General features: G+C 47.1%; 2 protein-coding genes across 3 annotated transcripts; one reads left to right on the forward strand and one right to left on the reverse strand.

The window, feature by feature from the left end:
- The first annotated feature begins 8496 nt into the window (after positions 1-8496).
- On the forward strand, positions 8497-12579 carry LOC115320541. 2 transcript variants are annotated; one of them, XM_040208960.2, is made up of 3 exons: positions 8497-8903; positions 9898-10456; positions 11381-12579. In XM_040208960.2, exons 1-3 carry the CDS (start codon positions 8582-8584, stop codon positions 11775-11777), a joined length of 1278 nt encoding a protein of 425 aa, XP_040064894.2. In that variant the 5' UTR covers positions 8497-8581; the 3' UTR covers positions 11778-12579. The 2 variants fall into 2 exon arrangements, with proteins under 2 accessions (XP_040064894.2, XP_040356416.1); XM_040500482.2 differs by having other exon boundaries at positions 8675-8903; positions 11441-11850.
- LOC115320542 lies at positions 12170-13993 on the reverse strand. The gene is made up of 3 exons (XM_042291313.1): positions 13720-13993; positions 12997-13202; positions 12170-12215 (listed from the first exon to the last, which is right to left on the reverse strand). Exons 1-3 carry the CDS (start codon positions 13943-13945, stop codon positions 12192-12194), a joined length of 456 nt encoding a protein of 151 aa, XP_042147247.1. The 5' UTR covers positions 13946-13993; the 3' UTR covers positions 12170-12191.
- Positions 13994-18227: the final 4234 nt, after the last annotated feature.

An 18227-nucleotide genomic window follows, 5' to 3' on the forward strand; every position in this document is an offset into this window, starting at 1 on the left:
CCCCGAAATCTGGACCCTGTATATACACCTATTTTCAATGTAAACAACAACAAAGATGGCAACTTCAGGTTGCCGCGTCAACTTCCGGTACGGACAGAGTTCATGTTTTTTCTTTGGATATCGTGATATCCAAAGAAGTCCACCATTGTGATATCGGTACCACACTCAAGAGATACTTTCTCCCGTTCCTCGCTCGCCTCATTTGAGCCCACTTCAGGTTCTTCCACTGCGGGCGAAGGTATTGGTGGACTGGGCTCGGCAGCTGGAACCCTGCGCGTCCGGGCGGAAACACGCTCGTTCCGCTCCAGTGCCTTCTGATTTGGAGGCGTAGTACAGCCTACGCCTCTGGGCATTGCCACGTTCGGGACCAAGTCTGGGTGACTGGGGACGCCGAGAGAGCTCCTGAAAAGAACGTAAGTTACGCTCCTGTCCTCAACATAGCACTGAACAATTTTACTAGGCTTACAAAAGTTAGAGCTAGAATAATGAAAACAGAAGACAGACTGACTGAAAGCATATCTTTATTTAGCAATGGCTTCACCCGCTTAGGGTGAACCCATTGCAAAATAAAGCCTAGGGGTGCCTCCTAATCTGCACCTGGAACTTCCTGACACGCAGGAAATCTCGTATAAAACTCCGAGGTGTGGATGATGATGATGATTGGGGGCTTTATGGCGCAAAATGCTACTGAGGCCAAAGTGCGCCAAACTAGGTAGTTCATTCACATTCTAGATAAAACGGGACATTGTTCCCTACTGAAAAAAATCATATGAATTTAAATAAGAACTGATATGAAAGACCAAAAACTGATATGCGACATATGAGAACTGATATGAAATACCCAAAACTGATATGCGACATATGAGAACTGATACGAAATAGCCCAAAAGCGTATATGCGGGATATCAGAAATGATATGCAACATAGGTAAACTTATATGCAGCATACAAGTTCATATCCCTAATGAAACGATTATATGAATTTATATAAGAACCAGGGGCCGTACCCAGAAAAAAATTTCGGGGGGGGGGGGGGGGGGGGGGGGTTTCGGGGACAACGGCGGCCATTTTGTCTTATTTTCGCCTATGAATCATGTGCATCGGTGGCATATAATGGAGAGTTATAGCAAACCGAAGAACCGGTCCCGGTTTGGTACCCGGTAGCCGACCGGCGCCACTGCGCGTGCGCAGAGGTGGAGATTAAAATCGGCTGGCTGCAAGTGCACCGACCGAGGGCCGTACCCAGAAAAAAATTTCGGGGGGGGGGGGTCAGAACCCCCTAACCCCCCCCCCCCCCCCCCCCCCGGTTACGGCCCTGATAAGAACTGATATGAAATATCCAAAACTGATATGCGACATATGAAACTGATATGAAATATCCAAAAACTGATATGCGATATAAGAACTGATATGAAATGCCCCAAACATGATATGCGACATATAAAAATGATATGCAACATATGCCAACTGATATGAATGTGTTCAATAAACATATCAGAAATAAAATTCATATAAGTTTTTTTCAGTATACGACGGTGCCGTGCGGGAAAACAAACACGTGACTTGGGACCGAAGTGGAGCGGCTTGATATACTGGCTTTCAGATAATTATGGCATGAGCGTTTTCTTTTTATTAAGAGATGCACCCCCCGAGCCGTTCAAATACTCTCTGAGGTAGGGCATTACTAAAAAGAAATCCAACATGCTGAGAATATTATTTATTGCTTAGGTGGTCACTGAAAAGCTCCGTACTTACAAAACCACCTGTATAAAAGGCGGAAACGCAGAACTCGGAAGTAGTTATTGGGTGTTCGGTTGTATTCATGTTTGTTGTGCTGTGTATGCGAATGCGCTCAATGTATAGTTCAGCTGACGCTAGTGGTACGCGTAATGTATCTACATGATGGCGTTCGTAAATAAAAATATTTTTGTAGCACATGAATTGGGCGGTACCTAGCGCCACCTAGCCTAGTGTAACTGATATGCGGCATATGAAACTGATGGGAAATAATAAGTTCTGATATGAAAAAGGTGTCCAATAAACATATCAGAAATAAATTTCAGTAGGGTTCGTCATTATCATGGGTATTAGAGCTGGTGTAAAAAGCCAGTGCTAGAAATAAAACTGAGCACTTGTTCAAATGGGATAAGAGGGTGATTTCCTAGTAACAGAACAGGGTGAAAAGGTATACGATATCTAAACATTTCAGGAAAATGATACCGTCGTTTTTCATCAAGACCAGAACAGAGCCATAGAATGTGTAGGATGGAAACATCATCCCCGCAGTGTATACATCGGGGTGGTTCTTCTCCACAGAGGAGATATTTGTGGGTTATGTAGGAATGGCCAATGCGAAGGCGACATAACAATACCTCATGAAATCGATTTTTTAAAGAGGCACTCTCCCACAGTCCAAGAATGGGCTTGGTGAAGTGAAGCTTATTGTTCGATTCTTCGTCCCATTCTGTCTGCCATCTCTGGAAAATTGATGCCCTCACGACCGGTTTGATATCCTGGTAAGGTAACGAGGCTGCTAACTGCCGAAGATTCCTGGAGGAAGAAGCCATCTTATCAGCTTTTTCATTACCCCCAATACCTACATGACTTGGCACCCAGCAAAGTATAATACGATGTCCGTTCTGCAATGCACGATTAATTTTGGTACGCACAAGCTGTACAAGCATATTTTTGGTGTCTTTGAGGGAACTAATTGCAGTGATCAAACTTTGAGAGTCCACATATATAATCGATCTTACTTTTCTCTTCAGTCTAATATGGTCAATTGCTAACATCACTGCTTACAGTTCTGCTGTAAAGATACTGGCGATCGAATTAAGGCGCTTCGTTCTAGAAAAGTTCTCAGAATATACGGCACATCCAGTGAAGGATTGAGCCTTAGCACCGTCAGTATAAAACTGACAATAATCAGCATACTTTGTCTGCAACTCTTGAAAATCTTGCAGGATAACCACTGAAGTAACACAGTGCTTATTATATTTCGTAAGTGACCAATCGCAACAAACCGGCAGTCTCTCCCAGGGAGCAATACAGTCAACTTGTGAGAGTAGGGACATTCCATCGGGAGAAATCTGAAGAGAGGTATGATAGTCAGCAAGGCGGAGGCTTAATGGGCGTACAATGCTGGGCTTGTTTTCGAAAAGGCGAGAGAACCTTGAACGCTTTATGGAGTCATATGTTGGATGGCGAGGGTTAGCTAATATTTTGTAGGCATATGTCATACTTAGATATTGGCGTCTTTTATCCAACGACAACTCGTTGGACTCGGCGTATAAACTCAGAATGGGGGATGTACGGAAAGCGCCCGTGGCGAGTCGTAATCCAAGATGGTGCACTGGATCTAACATTTTCAGAGCCGATTGTCGCGCTAATCCATACACTATAGCACCATAATCAAGACGGGATCGCACCATGGAATTGTATAGGCGCAGCAGACATCTTCTATCTGATCCCCAAGTCTTCTTAGCCAATACTTTTAAGAGGTTCATACTTTTAAGGCATTTTTCCTTCAGACACTTCAAGTGGGAAATGAAAGTAAGCTTCCTGTCGAAGATCACCCCCAGAAACCTGTGCTCATTTTTAACAGGCAACCGCATGGCTTTCAGTTCGAGGTCTGGATTCAAAGGCAGCCCACGGCGCAAGGAGAATGGCACACAAACCGTTTTTTCTGGAGAAAACCTAAATCCATTTTCATCTGCCCAAGTACCAAGTTTTTTTAGAGCCAACTGAAGCTGGCGTTCACAGGTGAAACTGTTACAGGAGGAACACGAGATTTGAAGATCGTCTACGTAAAGTGAGTATGAGATGGAAGACGGGAGAATTGTGGCAACGGAATTTATCTTGACTGCAAACAAGGTAACACTGAGGATGCCCCCTTGAGAAACTCCATTTTCTTGAACAAATGGATCAGACAAAGTAGAGCCCAATCGAATGTCCAATTCGTTAAAAAGTCTCCTATACACTTCAGCATCCGGCCCCGAATACCATAGTTGTAAAGGTCTTTAAGTATTCCATACCTCCATGTGGTATCGTATGCTTTTTCTAGGTCAAAGAAAACCGAGACACAGTGTTGTTTATGCACGAAAGCTTCACGGATCATTGTTTCCAGGCGGACTAAGTGATCCACTGCAGATCGTCCGCGACAAAAGCCACACTGGTTATTTGCAAAAAGATTCTCTTTTTCTAAAAGGTACATTAACCGTCTGTTAATCAGTCTCTCATATGTTTTCCCCAGGCAGCTAGTGAGTGCAGTGGGTCGGTAAATGGAAGGGAGCGTAGCGTCTTTGCCATGTTTCAGGAGTGGTATGATGTGAGCCCGCTTCCATGCCTGGGGAAAGCATGCCTTCTCCCACAGAGAGTTGAAAAAAAGAAGGAGTGTTCTGAGCGAGTCACGTGACAACTTTCGAAGCATAGCATAGTGCAATGTGTCTGGCCCTGGAGCAGACATCTTTTTTACATCGAGAGCTTGTTCTAGATCGCACATTGTAAAGGGCCCATTATATGGCTGCGAGTTAGACCCCCCCATAAAAATAGAGCAACTCTCTGCACGAGATTTAAACTGTTTAAATTCAGCACTATAATTATCAGAGCTAGATACACTATGAAAATGCTTCGCAAGAACATTAGCAACGTCTTTAACTGACCCCAAAGGCAGATTAAATACTGGAATGGTAAAAGCCCGGTAGTCACCTTTGATTTTGCGTACACGATCCCAAACCTCTTTAGCCGTAACAAAACTACTTATAGAAGAGAGATATTTCATCCAAGATTTTTTTTTTGCCTGCTTTCTTGTCCAGCGAGCTTGCGCTTTTCGTCTCTTAAATTCAATTTTGTTGTCCACGGTGGGGTACCTACGAAAGACATCCCAGGCTCTATTTTGTCTTGTAAGTGTGGTTGAACAGTCCTTGTTCCACCATGGCTTGCACTTTTTTGGCAAATTACCGGAGGTACGTGGGATAAAGTGCTCAGCTGCATTGACTATCTGTTGAGTAACATATGTTGTAGCCTCATCAGGGGACAGAGTGGCCAATAGTGAAGCATCAAGTGTAGCAGCTAGGCTGAAACGTTCCCAGTCCGCCTTGTCAAGTTTCCACCTAGGCATACGCTTTTGTAGTGTGGGGAGATCGACCACACTCTCTAAAACGACTGGAAAATGGTCGCTGCCAAATGGATTATGTAAAACCTTCCAAGAAAGGCAAGGAAGCAATGATGGTGATAAGATAGATAAATCAATGCAGGTGAAAGAGTTGTGTGCAGCACTAAAAAAGGTTGCATGGGGCCTTGTTATTTAAAAGACATAAATTTGAAGACAATAAAAACCGTTCAATCACTTTTCCGCGGGAATCAACTCGTGCACTGCCCCACATGGTGTGATGAGCATTAAAATCACCTAAGATTAATAAAGGTTGTGGAAGTTGAGTTAAAAGCTTCTGGAGGTCATGAATATGTACGGGGATGTGTGGTGGTAGGTACAGTGAGACAACAGTAATGAGGCGGTACGTAAGAACTCGTGCTGCCACAGCCTCAAGGGGCGTGTCAAGGGGGACCTGGGCACATGCCACTCCACTCTGCACAACAATGGCAACACCGCCGGATGAATGAGAAGATGGGCGGTCTTTCCGGAAGAGGTGATAGTGTCGTAAAACTTGGGTATGTGTGGACGTCAAATAGGTCTCCTGTAATGCTAAAGCTATCGGGCGTAGCTCATTAAGTAAAAAGTGAACATCATCTATATTATGAAGGAGACCCCGACAGTTCCACTGCATGAAACTAAAATGACTCATCACAGATGAATTAAATTATAGTTAAAATTGTGGGGTTCACAGCTGTGAGTGGACACAAGCTATGGTACACTCGGGGCAGTGACTCGAGGAAGTTTTTTCTTTTGGTCCCCCTTTTCGGGGGTATGCTTTGTGCCTCCCTTGGCGGGTGGAGGTGGTTCTGTTGGATCAACAGATACCTGCATGGCCTCCTCCTCCCGCTGTGAAGTGGAAGGAGCGGGCCCCTCGCTGCTCTGAGAGGGAGTGGTGTCAAGCACCACTCGGGGCTTAGGGCCAGGACGATGGGGAACCGTCCTGGCACGTGGGGCTTTGGGCAGGGCCGCTGGGGTCTGAGAACCCACAGAGGCCTCGCTGGTGGTTGGGGGGCTGGGTGAGCACTCCAAGTCGCGAAGACTGTACTGAGTGCCCACCGTTGCCTTTAGTGGCGGCGCTGCCCCCCTGGCAGCCGCCTCGGCATAGGTGCCTCCTTGGAGGAAGGAAAATCGCTTCCTTGTTTCAGGGTATGTGAGGTTTTCTTTGATTTTAGTGTTAGGATTTTCTTTTCCTCCTGAAACTTTGGGCAGGCTCGAGAGTAAGTGGGGTGGGCACCAGAGCAGTTGACACACTTGAGAAGTGTACCCTCGCATGTGTCAGCTGGATGGTCCGTAGCTCCGCACTTTGCACATGTCGTTTTCCCACGACAGGTAACAGAGCTGTGACCATATCGTTGGCATTTAAAACATCGTCTCGGGTTTGGTATGTAGGGGCGCACCTTGCAATGAAGATAGCCTGCCTTGATGTTCTTGGGCAGCACAGTGGAAGCAAAAGTGAGGACTAAGTGCTTCAATGGTCTCTCCTGTCCGTCTCTGCGTATGAAGATGCGTCGCACGGCGACCACACCCTGCCCGGAAAGGCCCTCCAAGATCTCCTCTTCGCTAGACTCCAGCAGGTCGTCCTCTGAGATGACGCCCTGGCAGCTGTTCAAGGTGCGATGTGGGGTGACAGATACTTTGTAGTCCGAGATCTTGTTTAAGTCTAAAAGAACAACACTTTGCACTCCGTTTTCCACCTCAACGAGCAAGTCGCCAGATGCTAGTTTCTTTGCTTTGAAGTTTTTACCAATTAGGTTTTCTAAAGTCTTTGAAATAAGAAACGGTGAAAGTTCGGCAAGTGGTTTTCCATTTTATGATTGCATTACCAGAAAGCGGCTGAAGCTATTCTGGGCAGCAGCTGATGTCTCTTTGTTAAATACTTCGGTCCGGACCCTTTTCAGGGTCCGATCGGGGGAGGTTTTTTGCTTGGAACCCATATGAAGGGCAGAAGCTTCGGCATCCGTAGCGCACCACCCACCGCGGAGTCCAACAAAGGGATAGGTAACATCTCATAAGAGGTCTGGCTTGTCTGAGTATGCTACTCTACCAGTGCTACTAGGAAGCTATAACCAAGTGTGGATCATGAGAGTGTTCTGTCGCCACCCAAGGTTAGCCCTTGCCGCCAAAGAAGGTGAAAACGAAGAATAGGAGAAAGGAGGAAAGAGAAAGAAAAAAGGGGATAGTAGAAAAAATGGCAACTGACTGAAACATCCTGGTCGGGCCAAGCCAGGACACCCCTCTACGGGAAGCGGGGGCCGAAGTGGTGTATTGCCTCGCCCGGGGGGCCCCGAAGGGTCTAAACCTACCCCGGGCTCGGCTCAACCACCAGGATGCCCTTTTCCCCGGACACGGGAAAGCCACGCACAGCCAGGCGTGGGCGGGCGGACCCGCATGGCTCGGGGTCCGTGGAGACTCCACTCTCCAAACACCTGCTTTCACAGGTGCCCCCTGCGGGGTCCGAGGTGGGGAAGTTTTTAATTTCTGAATTGACACAACTGCAGTGTGTGTTAGTACCAAATAGGCGCCTGCTGTTATTGAAAATAGTCGTAGCAAGCGCCTTGTATATTTAAAAACACATGGAATTGTAGTTGCTGGGGAAAGGATGCTTGATTGGACCCCGTTTGTATGCAAGCCATACCGATGCTTTTATCTTGACTTATTTTTTAATGAACATTATGAAACTAGTGTGCCTTCATGTGCGCTTTGCTTAGGGTGGAGATATCTGGCCATTTTGTCCCACACTTTTCTTTTTCTTTTTTTGTTTAGAAGCGCGTGAAAGAGCGTGTCCCTGCACGCTCTTGTGGCGCTGACTGTGCTATGGCGACATTTTGTTTTCGTCAATTTCTTTGTATTTTCCCCGTGAGCGCGTGCTGTCGGCATCGGGTGTTAAGGCTCTGTTATACTACGACGTAACGCGCGCGCAGGTGAACGTTGGCCGAAGTCGGCTCCGTCACGTCAGACACGCCGCGCGCGTCGAAAATTCGCCCTCTTTAAGGGGTATCCACACGAAGGAGAACTCCGCGGACGGATGTCGTGACGTTAACATCCCGGGAAACTCCGTCCCCGGCTCCGCCGCGTGCACTTGCGGAGTTTTCGTGCTGTCAGCGCAAAGCCTCCGCGCCTCCGCCACGGAGGAGAACGCGCCGCGAGGAGTCAAAAAGGGATGACGTATGTCACACGTGATGCGCGATCCGCGGAGGAAAGGGGCGGATTTCTCCTTCGTGTGGATACCCCATTATGGTCGATTCACACGACGGACTGATCCGCGGACGGATTGGTCACGTGATGACAAATCCGCGGAGCCTCGAGCTCCCGAGAGCATCCACACGACGGATGAGACGAGCAGACGACAACTAGGAGAACTCTCGACCCCACAGGCCCGCCAGGCCCGCGAAACGCCAACAGCGCACTGTTGTCCAGAGTAATCGTCAAGATGGAGGTCGATCGAAAGCGTCGTTTGGCCGCGATGACCGCAGCGTTATCTTGCGATGAAGATGAGTCGTGTGGGTCCAAGAGATCGCTTTGGATGAAAGACTGGATGTGCAGAAAGGAACGCGGTATGCAAAACCAACTTACCGAGGAGCTCCTCGACAGCGATCCCGAGGAGTACCGCAGGCTGCTGCGCGTCAGCCGCGAGCAATTCCTGCAGCTGCTGTCTCGCGTGGGACCCAGAATAGCGCGGCAGGACACTGTGATGCGGCGAGCAATTCCACCAGAGACACGGCTACAAGTCACTCTTCGTTATCTTGCAACGGGTAAGTAACTTCACTCCAGCCTTCGTTTGTTGTACAGCGCGTAATAAATTTCTGGAGGCTACGACCTCGGATCCGTTATCACCCCCAGATGTTTGTCTCTCTTGTCGGCGGGTTCCCGCCTAAGCCATCCCGGACCTCTCGCCTGGAAGAATGTAAGAGCTAGCTGTGCAGATAGCTGGACGGGGCAGTGTTCGTCGATTGTTGTCAGGGGCTCGGGATGCATTCGAGGTAGCGGTGGCCGAGTGTGTAGCACGGTTCATTTGTCTATCCACCTGGTAAAAAAGAGGGCCCAAATTGGTGTTTAATAAGAATTAAATTTATATATATATATATATATAGATATAGATATATACATCAACATGATCATCAAATATTCCGCAATATCCCTGCCCCAGAACCCAGTATAACTTTTCGCTATCTGGCTTATGGAACAAGATATCTTATTGGCTTCTATCTGGATATCAAGTTTCCAATACATTTCCAGTTGCATTTCTTTTTCCATAATCCAAATAGCGAAAGGTATCTTGGGTGTTCGGATCGGCATGTTTTTTTCTTTTTTTAATACAGAACAATTTCCACCATTTTAAAGACATGTTTCCTGTCCTTGGGTGGTTATGTGCAAGAAGTTGTAAGGTCTGGGGACGAATTTCTTTTGGGGAATGATAGTTTGTGGAAAGTGTCTCTTCCTGTATCCCTGTAAGTCCCGTGCTGTGCACTCCTCCATTTTGTCCAATAAAAAATCAGCCGTGTTTGAGACTTCTGTGTTTGTGTCATCCTTTAGAAAACCAATTTCAGTTAAATCCACCACTTTTAACCAGGATCGGCTTGTTGTTACCCTCATTTCTTTTTTCTTTCCTTTGGTAATTCAATTATTTGTATCTAATGTACTGCCCTTCCTCGGCTCTGCCTGATGCATCTGGAGAACTTCCTAGATCATGCCATCTTGAGATAAGCCGAATAATTGCAACTTGATTTTTCTTCGTGCATTTGACAGGAGAGAGTCATCATTCATTAAGCCGTCAATTCAGGCTTGGACACTCAAGTGTCAATGACCTCATCCATGAAACGTGCACGGCACTCTACGAAGAGCTGAAGGAGGACTTCATAAGAACTCCAAAGACCGAAGAGGAGTGGCTGGATGTGATCAGTGGTTTCGCCCAGAAATGGCAATTCCCAAACTGTGCCGGTGCACTCGACGGCAAGCACGTCTGCATCTGGAAGCCACCAAACTCTGGATCTGTCTACTTTAATTATAAGAAGACCCACAGTATCATACTCTTCGCTGTGGTAGATGCAAACTGCAAATTCATCTACACCGACGTCGGTGCCCCGGGATCACAAGGAGACGCCGGCATCTGGCAGACTACACCGTTACAACGAGCTCTGGCAAGCAAGAAGATCCATCTGCCAGAGCTGGTGAAGGTAGCAAGCTCACCAGACAAGTTTCTGCCCCCCGTTTTTGTGGGCGATGATGCATTTCCTATTGGAAAAAATCTCATGAAGCCGTTTGGTGGCACAAAGCTCACGGAAGAACAGCGGATATTCAATTACAGGTAAGTTTTGGTGGTATGTCAGATAGAGGTGAATATACGAATCCAAGTTAAAAGTTATTTACTCAATCAAAGCTGTTTCACAGACACTTTGTGCATAAAAACACTTCATGTGTTTTTATACGTGAAAGATTCTAACCGGCCGGTCTACCCATCTCTTCCTGGATACGGTGCACAATTTTGAGAATGGCTTTGCAGTATTTCTGCTACAGATCAGGAATCTCAAGAGATGTTTGCAACAGTACTGGTTAGTCTGTTGCAAACAGCTTCCAAGAAAAGAGCACTGGCAGCATCATAAGGACTGGAAATCAAGATTGCTTGGCTTGCATTCAACTTCAAGAAACCTGCAGGTTTTACAGAACAAGAACAACTCGTCTGTAAACTGCTTGCCATCACTTGCCTGATTTTTCTATAGTAAGCCGAGCTGGAAGATATTGGGACAATATATTACCATCATCTATCTGTACCGACTTACCTCTCAAGCCATTGTCCTCCAAATCAAACGACTCGACTGATTGCAGACTGGCAGGATGCTTTATTCTAGCCAAAATGGCACTTCCCATGAATGTCCATAGCCTGTGACAGGCTAAGAACTCGGCAGATGCTGTGCCTCGAGCACGAGCTGTGTGCCTTTGATAGTATACATCGTCGCACACAGCCCAAACCTGGGGGAAGGCAACGGGCGCATGCTGGAGACAGAACATCTTGTGGGTTTTTACCCTGTTATTGATTATAGGGAGGAGAGGTTTCGACAAAATAGTTGTTGGTACGTGCCGGCAATGTCTGAAAAGTGGCGTTCTTAAGTCATAATTTTACATTTCCATCGCTGGCAGTCTCTTGGTTTCAGCTAGAATAGAAAAGTCTGCTGCCTACTGATCTGCTTCTTAGTCTTGATGACTCGCTCGATACTTGCCTGTTCCTTTCCAGGTTGTCCAGAGCTAGACGTGTTGTCGAAAACACATTCGGAATCCTGGCCAACCGTTTCAGGTGTTTGCTGACAGTGATAAATGCCATTCCCGAAAGGGCCACTGCCATCGTCAATGCTGCATGTGTCCTGCACAACTTTCTCAGCAACGACGTGCTGCCCCAACAAGCATCAAGGGCAGATGCAGAGAACGAACGCCGAGGTCGCCCAACGTTTTTCAGCTTCCCAGCATCGCGTGGACGTGCTAGCACATTTGGCGCTGCAGTGAGAGAGGACATGTGTAGTTTTTTCAATGGCAGGGGTGCTGTGTCATGGCAGCGAGAGGCCGCCTACGTTGAGTTAGACAAACACTGCACACGCAGACCGAAGAAAGGAGTGCAGACAAAAAGAAGCAAGTAAACAGTTAACTTCAACTTTTATTCGGTCAGATGTTTTTCTATGACACTGAGTATTTCAGCCTGGCAGCGAACCAACTTTAATGGGTTCATTGGTCGCATGAGTGCTGCAGCAGCCTTCGCAAAATGTGCAGAGGCGTCATCTGCGTCGGAAGGCTGTTGTACAGCAACTGCTATTTTTTCAAGGGCAGCTGTTCTCGCAGCCCAATCGTTAGCTGAGGGCTGCGAGCTTTCCTTGACACGCTACTACTGCTGGCCGTACTCACTGAGGCAGGGGACGGCTGTGGCGCATACTCGATGTTGGCGTCCGGGTCGGCATCCTGGTCCGCACTTTGCTCAGCGTTTTGCTGTAATTAAAAGTTGCATGCAAATTAATTTTATCTATGCACAGAGCAAGTTATGCCAGCCTTCGTGGGCTTCAAGAAGGTTGACCTGCCCTGTCCTGCAAAGAAGGAAACAAACTCCAGTAATATCAAAATCATTTAATTTACAAGATGTTCAAGAACTGACTGTATTTTTATGTTAGAGCAGGTGTTTTATATTGTCTTCATATGAGGGTACGGTACCTCATGACAGTTGAAATGCACTCCATGTGCCCAATATACTTGAGCAAAGTATTCGGTGTTCCTGCTTGCATCCCTAGCTTTATGTACTCGTCTCATGAATAAACATGTGCCACTGTAATTCACACTGACAGTATGTAAAGTGCTCATGCGTGCACAGAGTGTGTGCACAGAATGGCTAAAAAATTCATAAATGCTCGTAAATTTAGAAAAAATGATATAAAGCTGGCATTTGTACTGCAATGGCTGAATTTCTCATTTACAGTGGAGATAAAGGACAGCGCTTGGCGCAGTCCAACTTCCCGCTGTCAAAACTTGCACGCAAAAAATTACTCGATTGATGCTGCACGTCTTGCCTTAATGTTTCAGTTGTCACTGTAGTGGCGTAACCGTAACAAGTCTATTGTGCAAATTAAGAAAAGCAGGAAGAGATCATGCTCCTCTTTCCACTTCAGCGAGTGAACACGGGACAGAAGGTGGGTCGCTCCTTGCCTCCTCTCCAGCTTTCTCTTGCTAAAGTGAAAAGAGTGGGAGGAGCTTGTTCAGCTTTTCTTAGCATGCAAAAGGGGATAGTCGCTCAAAACAAGAATCTACACAACAGATAGCAGTGTATCGCAATGACTTCTGGAATGGCATATATAAGGCAGCTACAAAATTTACCGCCTCTGGCTCTGCCACCTCAAAAGCCTCGCTGAAGGTCCTTGTCCCTGTCGGCTTGGCAGCATCTAGGAAGTTCAGACAATGGAAGAACTTCCATTTGCCCTTGTAGGAATCGCTGGAAGCTTGGCCGCTTTTCGATGACTCCAGTTTTTTTTTCTCTGCACGGTAGGTCCTCCTTTTGTTATTGAAGAATGTCTTCAGCGTATCTGTAACACAAAACATATTTTACTCTTCAAGGGCTGCGGGTAATGCAGGGCACAATCAGTGTGTAAGCAATTTTTTTTTTCCTGCACTTTCAGGTAAACAAGCTTTGCAGGGTTCAATACCATTGAACACCAATGTATGCAGCAGTAGCGATCCCCCACCGTAAAAAAAAAAAAGAAAAAAAAAAAACTTCAAATCTAGATACAACACTGCGCGATCTCCGCAATAAGAGTTCATCGGTCGGCTTGGTAAGAGTAGCTTTCTGTTCGCAGTCTAGCAGAGAGAACAATGAAAGGTGTGCTTCCGTAGGGGAGCCCCTATTTTAAAGCAACCGAACCATCTCGAAGCAAGAGATCGAGTCTCCCTACGGGCGACCCGCCACACTGCACGCACAGTAATGGGAAACGCGGCGAACAGTTTAAAGAAATAGGTGTACTGGGTGGCGTGAGTACTTTTCAAATGTTTTCTGCATGCTCGGACGGAATAAGAAATGGAGTACATCATAGTCATAATACGTACCGGGGACGTACGGGCCGCATTCAGGGTAGCGGTCCTCCATCTCGTCGGCGATTTGTCGCCACAACGCGCCTTTCAAAGCGTTGTTGGCGTACTCGCTCATCGTCATGTCCCAAAGCGCTGGGAAATGCTCCACAAGCGAAATGAAAAACATGCTTGCTTCATCGCTTAATTTTGAGCCGTACGAAGGGCCAGGGACAGCAAAATCGGAGTACGGTTCGCCAGCCATCTTTCCCGCGCAAACCAGGAAAGTTTCACTGTTGCCAAACTAACTATGTTTTTCAAGCCAAAGCTGCCAAAGCATTCGATATCCTCCGTCAAAAATCCGCGAGTGAAAAAGGCGCTTGACTTTATCACTCCGCGCCTCCGCGGAGGAGGCGCGGATCGCAGGAATCGGTGACGTGCCAGTCACGTGGTACACGGTCCGCGGACGAAAATCGCGATTCGGTCCGTCGTGTGAATCGGCTATTAATGGCGCGTTCACACTGGAAGCGGATCCGCGTTCGCGAAGCGGATCCGCGCGTTCTCAACCGCAAAGCGGCTAGGATCGAGCGGTTGGAGCGCGTTTTTGCCAACCGCTTCGGGACCGATTTCTCCCAACCGCTTTCACGAACCGCAAAGCGGCAACCAATCACAACGCGATGCTGACATGCGTGACGTCAGTGACTTTCGAAACAAGATGGCACCTGTCGCTGGTGAGGCGTCCAAGGCTCTGTAGTCCTAGCGCTGTAGTCTTAGCTTTCGACAAATCAACGGAGAAACTTGATGTTCACGTCCGTCACTTGAATCCGCCGCGAAAAGAATTGACTCGTAATTTTAACGGGCTTCGCACCGGTGATTTGGTTCGGGTAAGAGTTCGTTGATTATTCCGGGTGCCACAGCCCAAGCTCGCTGCCTTGTTAATCTCTGCCTGTAGAACGTCGGAACCCGCCCCTGATTGACCAAAATGTCAGCCTTTCTACCCACTAAGATAGTCGCGTGAACTATTGAAAGCTTTCGACATTGTGCATGACCAACACGAAGGCCGATAGAGACGTCGTGAGCTTGATTGCGTAGCCAACGTTCTACCGCGGAGCGGGCAGGGTACTTGCGTTAGCTCGACCTGTAACGTTTACTACTAACAAAACAAACTACTAACAAACAGCAGTATTGTCCGCGCACTAAGAAAAGCCTGGTGTTGTCTGAAAGCGCTCACTCTAAACTGGTAAAGAGGGGTATAGCCTTGACATGTCTAAGTGCGGCTCTGGAAAAAAGTTGCAACCACCAGACGAAAATCAGTTTTGAACGACAATCGAAAAGGTTAGCAGACGCGGGGTACACCCCTAATCTAATCTCTAGTTGTTGTGAGAGCCTTCTTCAAAAGCTAAAAAGAAGTAAAAAAGGCAGCGAAGCACGTAAAGAAAAGAAACGAGTGCAAGTCATTCCGTACATGCATACCCTATCTCATAATCTAAAAAAGGTAGCTGGTAGATACGACATTAACGTGGTTTTTTCTGCACCGTGTAAACTTGCCAGGATATGTCCGATGTTGACAAGGCAGAAAAAGGCACCGTGCTCCAAGAAACCCGCGGTGCAATATACTGCGTGCGTCACCAATGTGGTGTACGAGGTTCCGTTTAGTTATGGCAGAGTCTACATTGGGCAGACTGGGCGCTGCTTCAATGATAGAGCACGTGAACATAATTTGTGTGTGCGCAACAACGCGGGGGGCCATCTCGCTGACCATTGTGGGCGATGTGGATGTAAACCTGACCTGACTGGCACAAAGTTTTTAAGAAAGGCAAAGGAAAAAACGGAAAGAGAGATTACAGAGGCATTCTACATAAAAAAAGAAAGAAAACAATTGCGTCAGCGCTCCGTCTTTGTATTTGCTCCAGAGTGAGATGGTGTTTCTGGAGGTTGGCTCTGATTGTCGCGATTGAATTCGATGTGGTATGGGCAATGTGTATATATAGGTGACAATGGTGTAAATAAAAACCAGTTGAGAGTGAAGCGCCTGTACTGTCGTCCGTGTTTCTTTATTGTCCTCGTTTGTTCGCGCTTTTTAACCTTTTATTCAGTAATGGACCAACTAGCCCAAACCCAAGTTTTAATGCAACATATTTCTTCTGCACTGGGCTCCTTCCTTTTTCATCGTGTACACCAAGATCCCGCCATCACGTGCATCAATCTAATCGCCATTTCAACGTGCCAATCCCGAACCATTTCTTTTTGCCTGAAGAGGAAGCTTGTGCTAAGGGAAGTGCAAGGCCTTTTCGGAGTCGTGGAACCATCCTGGGGGCACACTAGACGGCTGTGCAAGATCCTGAAATCAGAATACTGGAGACAAATACGACTGTATTTGGACTGGCTCCGTATCATCGTACTGGGAGAACAGGAGGACCACCATGCCAAGCGCCGCTTTGAAGACTACAAAAGATTGGCGTCGCAAACAACGGAGTTCATCTGGCAACAGACGCGAATGCAGCTTCCGCCAAAAAAGAAGAGCGATGCCATTTGCATGGACAGCGTTACCGTCTTGGGGGGAGCGGCGCTTCCAGAGAAGATCAAGGATGACCTGAACAAAGGACCAAAGTACAGCTTCGAACCGTCAACATCTCGACCAGAACTGCTGGCCATGGTACGAAGAGTAGCGAACAGCGCTGGGGAACAGAACAGGGAGCGTGCTATTGGTGATGGTGTGGACTGCCTGAAAGAATCCGTGAGTCGACGCCCTAAGGCAAAACCACCTTTTAAGAAGGTTGTAGATTTTTTCAAGCTCAACGAACTCTCGCTTGTGCAGGCCGATAAGGAAGGGGGATTTGTTGTAATGTCGAAGGGCCAATTCCAGGAAAAAGCATTGAGAGCAATAGATAAGAACTTCAAAGAAGTTAAGTTTCGACAAAAGTCTCAAAAATCAGCGGCTGTTGAGTTGCTAAAGGGTCTGAACCTAGACATGTTAAGGAAAGCTGTAGACAAAGCAGAAAGTGGAATTTTGGAAATGTTTTTCGCGGGAAAAACACACAAGGCTGAGTGTCCTTTCCGAGCCATTGTGTCAGAAAAGAACACTTGGCAGGTTCAGATCAGTCGGTTCTTACAGCGCCATTTGGACACTCTTGCGCTAAAAGACCCTTTTTTGGTGCAAAGCTCGCTAGAAATGGTCAATGAACTTAGAGAAGGTTTTCAGAATGCTGTCACTGCAATATCTGTGGATGTTGAGGACTTATATTATTCCGTTCCTCACGATGGACTTCTCAAGGCTGTTCGGGATAAGATCAACGAGTCTGGAGAAATTAGATTTCAAAGTTCCGCGGGCGTTAGCAGCGATCATTTTTTGGAGCTGCTAGTCTTTTATCTTCAGTCGACTGCCGTCAGTTTTGACGAGAGATATTTTGTACAAAAGTCTGGTGTGTGCATTGGGTCGACAGTTGCCCCTGTTTTGGGGCAACGACGACGATTTTGCGCCCTCTTTTCGTATTGTTTCCATTAACGTATTTTAACGGGCGTCGCTACCGAGCAACACACAAAATTATAGTGCACATCCTCGTAGGAATGAACGGAATGAAAAACAAAACTTGAGTAACCAATAACAATCATAACACCCAGGGTCTTACATTTGCACCACAAGCTGCAAAATTCGTTCTACATTTGACTTGTCGAGGCCTATTACTGCACTTGTAGATGTCCGTTTCTATACTGCCTATTTGCTTTTTTTATGTGCTGATATTGCATTGCTTACTCGCTGATATCAGCGGGGAAGCGATGCAAAGTGCACTTAGCATCGTCTCCCCGCTGATATACGTTACAGCCGCATTCGCTTTGCGACTTCTTGTGTTCGGTGCACAATTTGTCACGTGCTATCTTCCGTTTTCGGAAATTGCTGCTGCAGCCAACGACTGCGCAGTGGCAGCCCGCCACTGCGCAGCCGAGTGTGCGCTTCAGCCCACTCGGCCACCGATCCCCCCTCCGTGAACACAGGCGGCTGCATTTTAATAGGGAGTTTTGGAATAGTGCACGCTAAAGCTTTGCGTTCGCAAAGAATAGCGATGTCGCCACTGCGCATGCTGCGAACGCAAACCAGGTTTTGCGCTTTGCGTGCGCAATTTTAGCGTGCGCTATTTCTCGGAAATAGCGTGCGTACGCAAATACTCTTTGCGGTTTTCCAAAGAGGATTCGCGATGAAAAGTTGGCTAAAGCCAAGAGGAGCAGAGTTAAAAAAATGGCGGCTCCCAGGATTAGGTAGGCGGCTGCTTTGGCGGCGTCGTGAGTGCGACGTCGGCGGCATCCTCGCGACTGCGATTTTCAATATGGGACGACATTGCACTCGGTTTGGCAACGATCACCGGAAACTTGATGCTTCTGACGCACGAACATTGCTCGGCGAAAGTACGATGTGCGAAAATCAGTACACGAGACCTCTTTTGCCGAGGCGACGCAAGCGGACACGACCGGTTAACCGCGCGTCGCATTCCCATGTGTAAACAAATCTAAAATGGTACTCTGGACCAAAAAACTTATTTTTTCTAAAGTTA

This window comes from Ixodes scapularis, unplaced genomic scaffold, assembly GCF_016920785.2.
Source record: "Ixodes scapularis isolate PalLabHiFi unplaced genomic scaffold, ASM1692078v2 PGA_scaffold2__306_contigs__length_199485367, whole genome shotgun sequence".
Classification (NCBI taxonomy): domain Eukaryota; kingdom Metazoa; phylum Arthropoda; class Arachnida; order Ixodida; family Ixodidae; genus Ixodes; species Ixodes scapularis.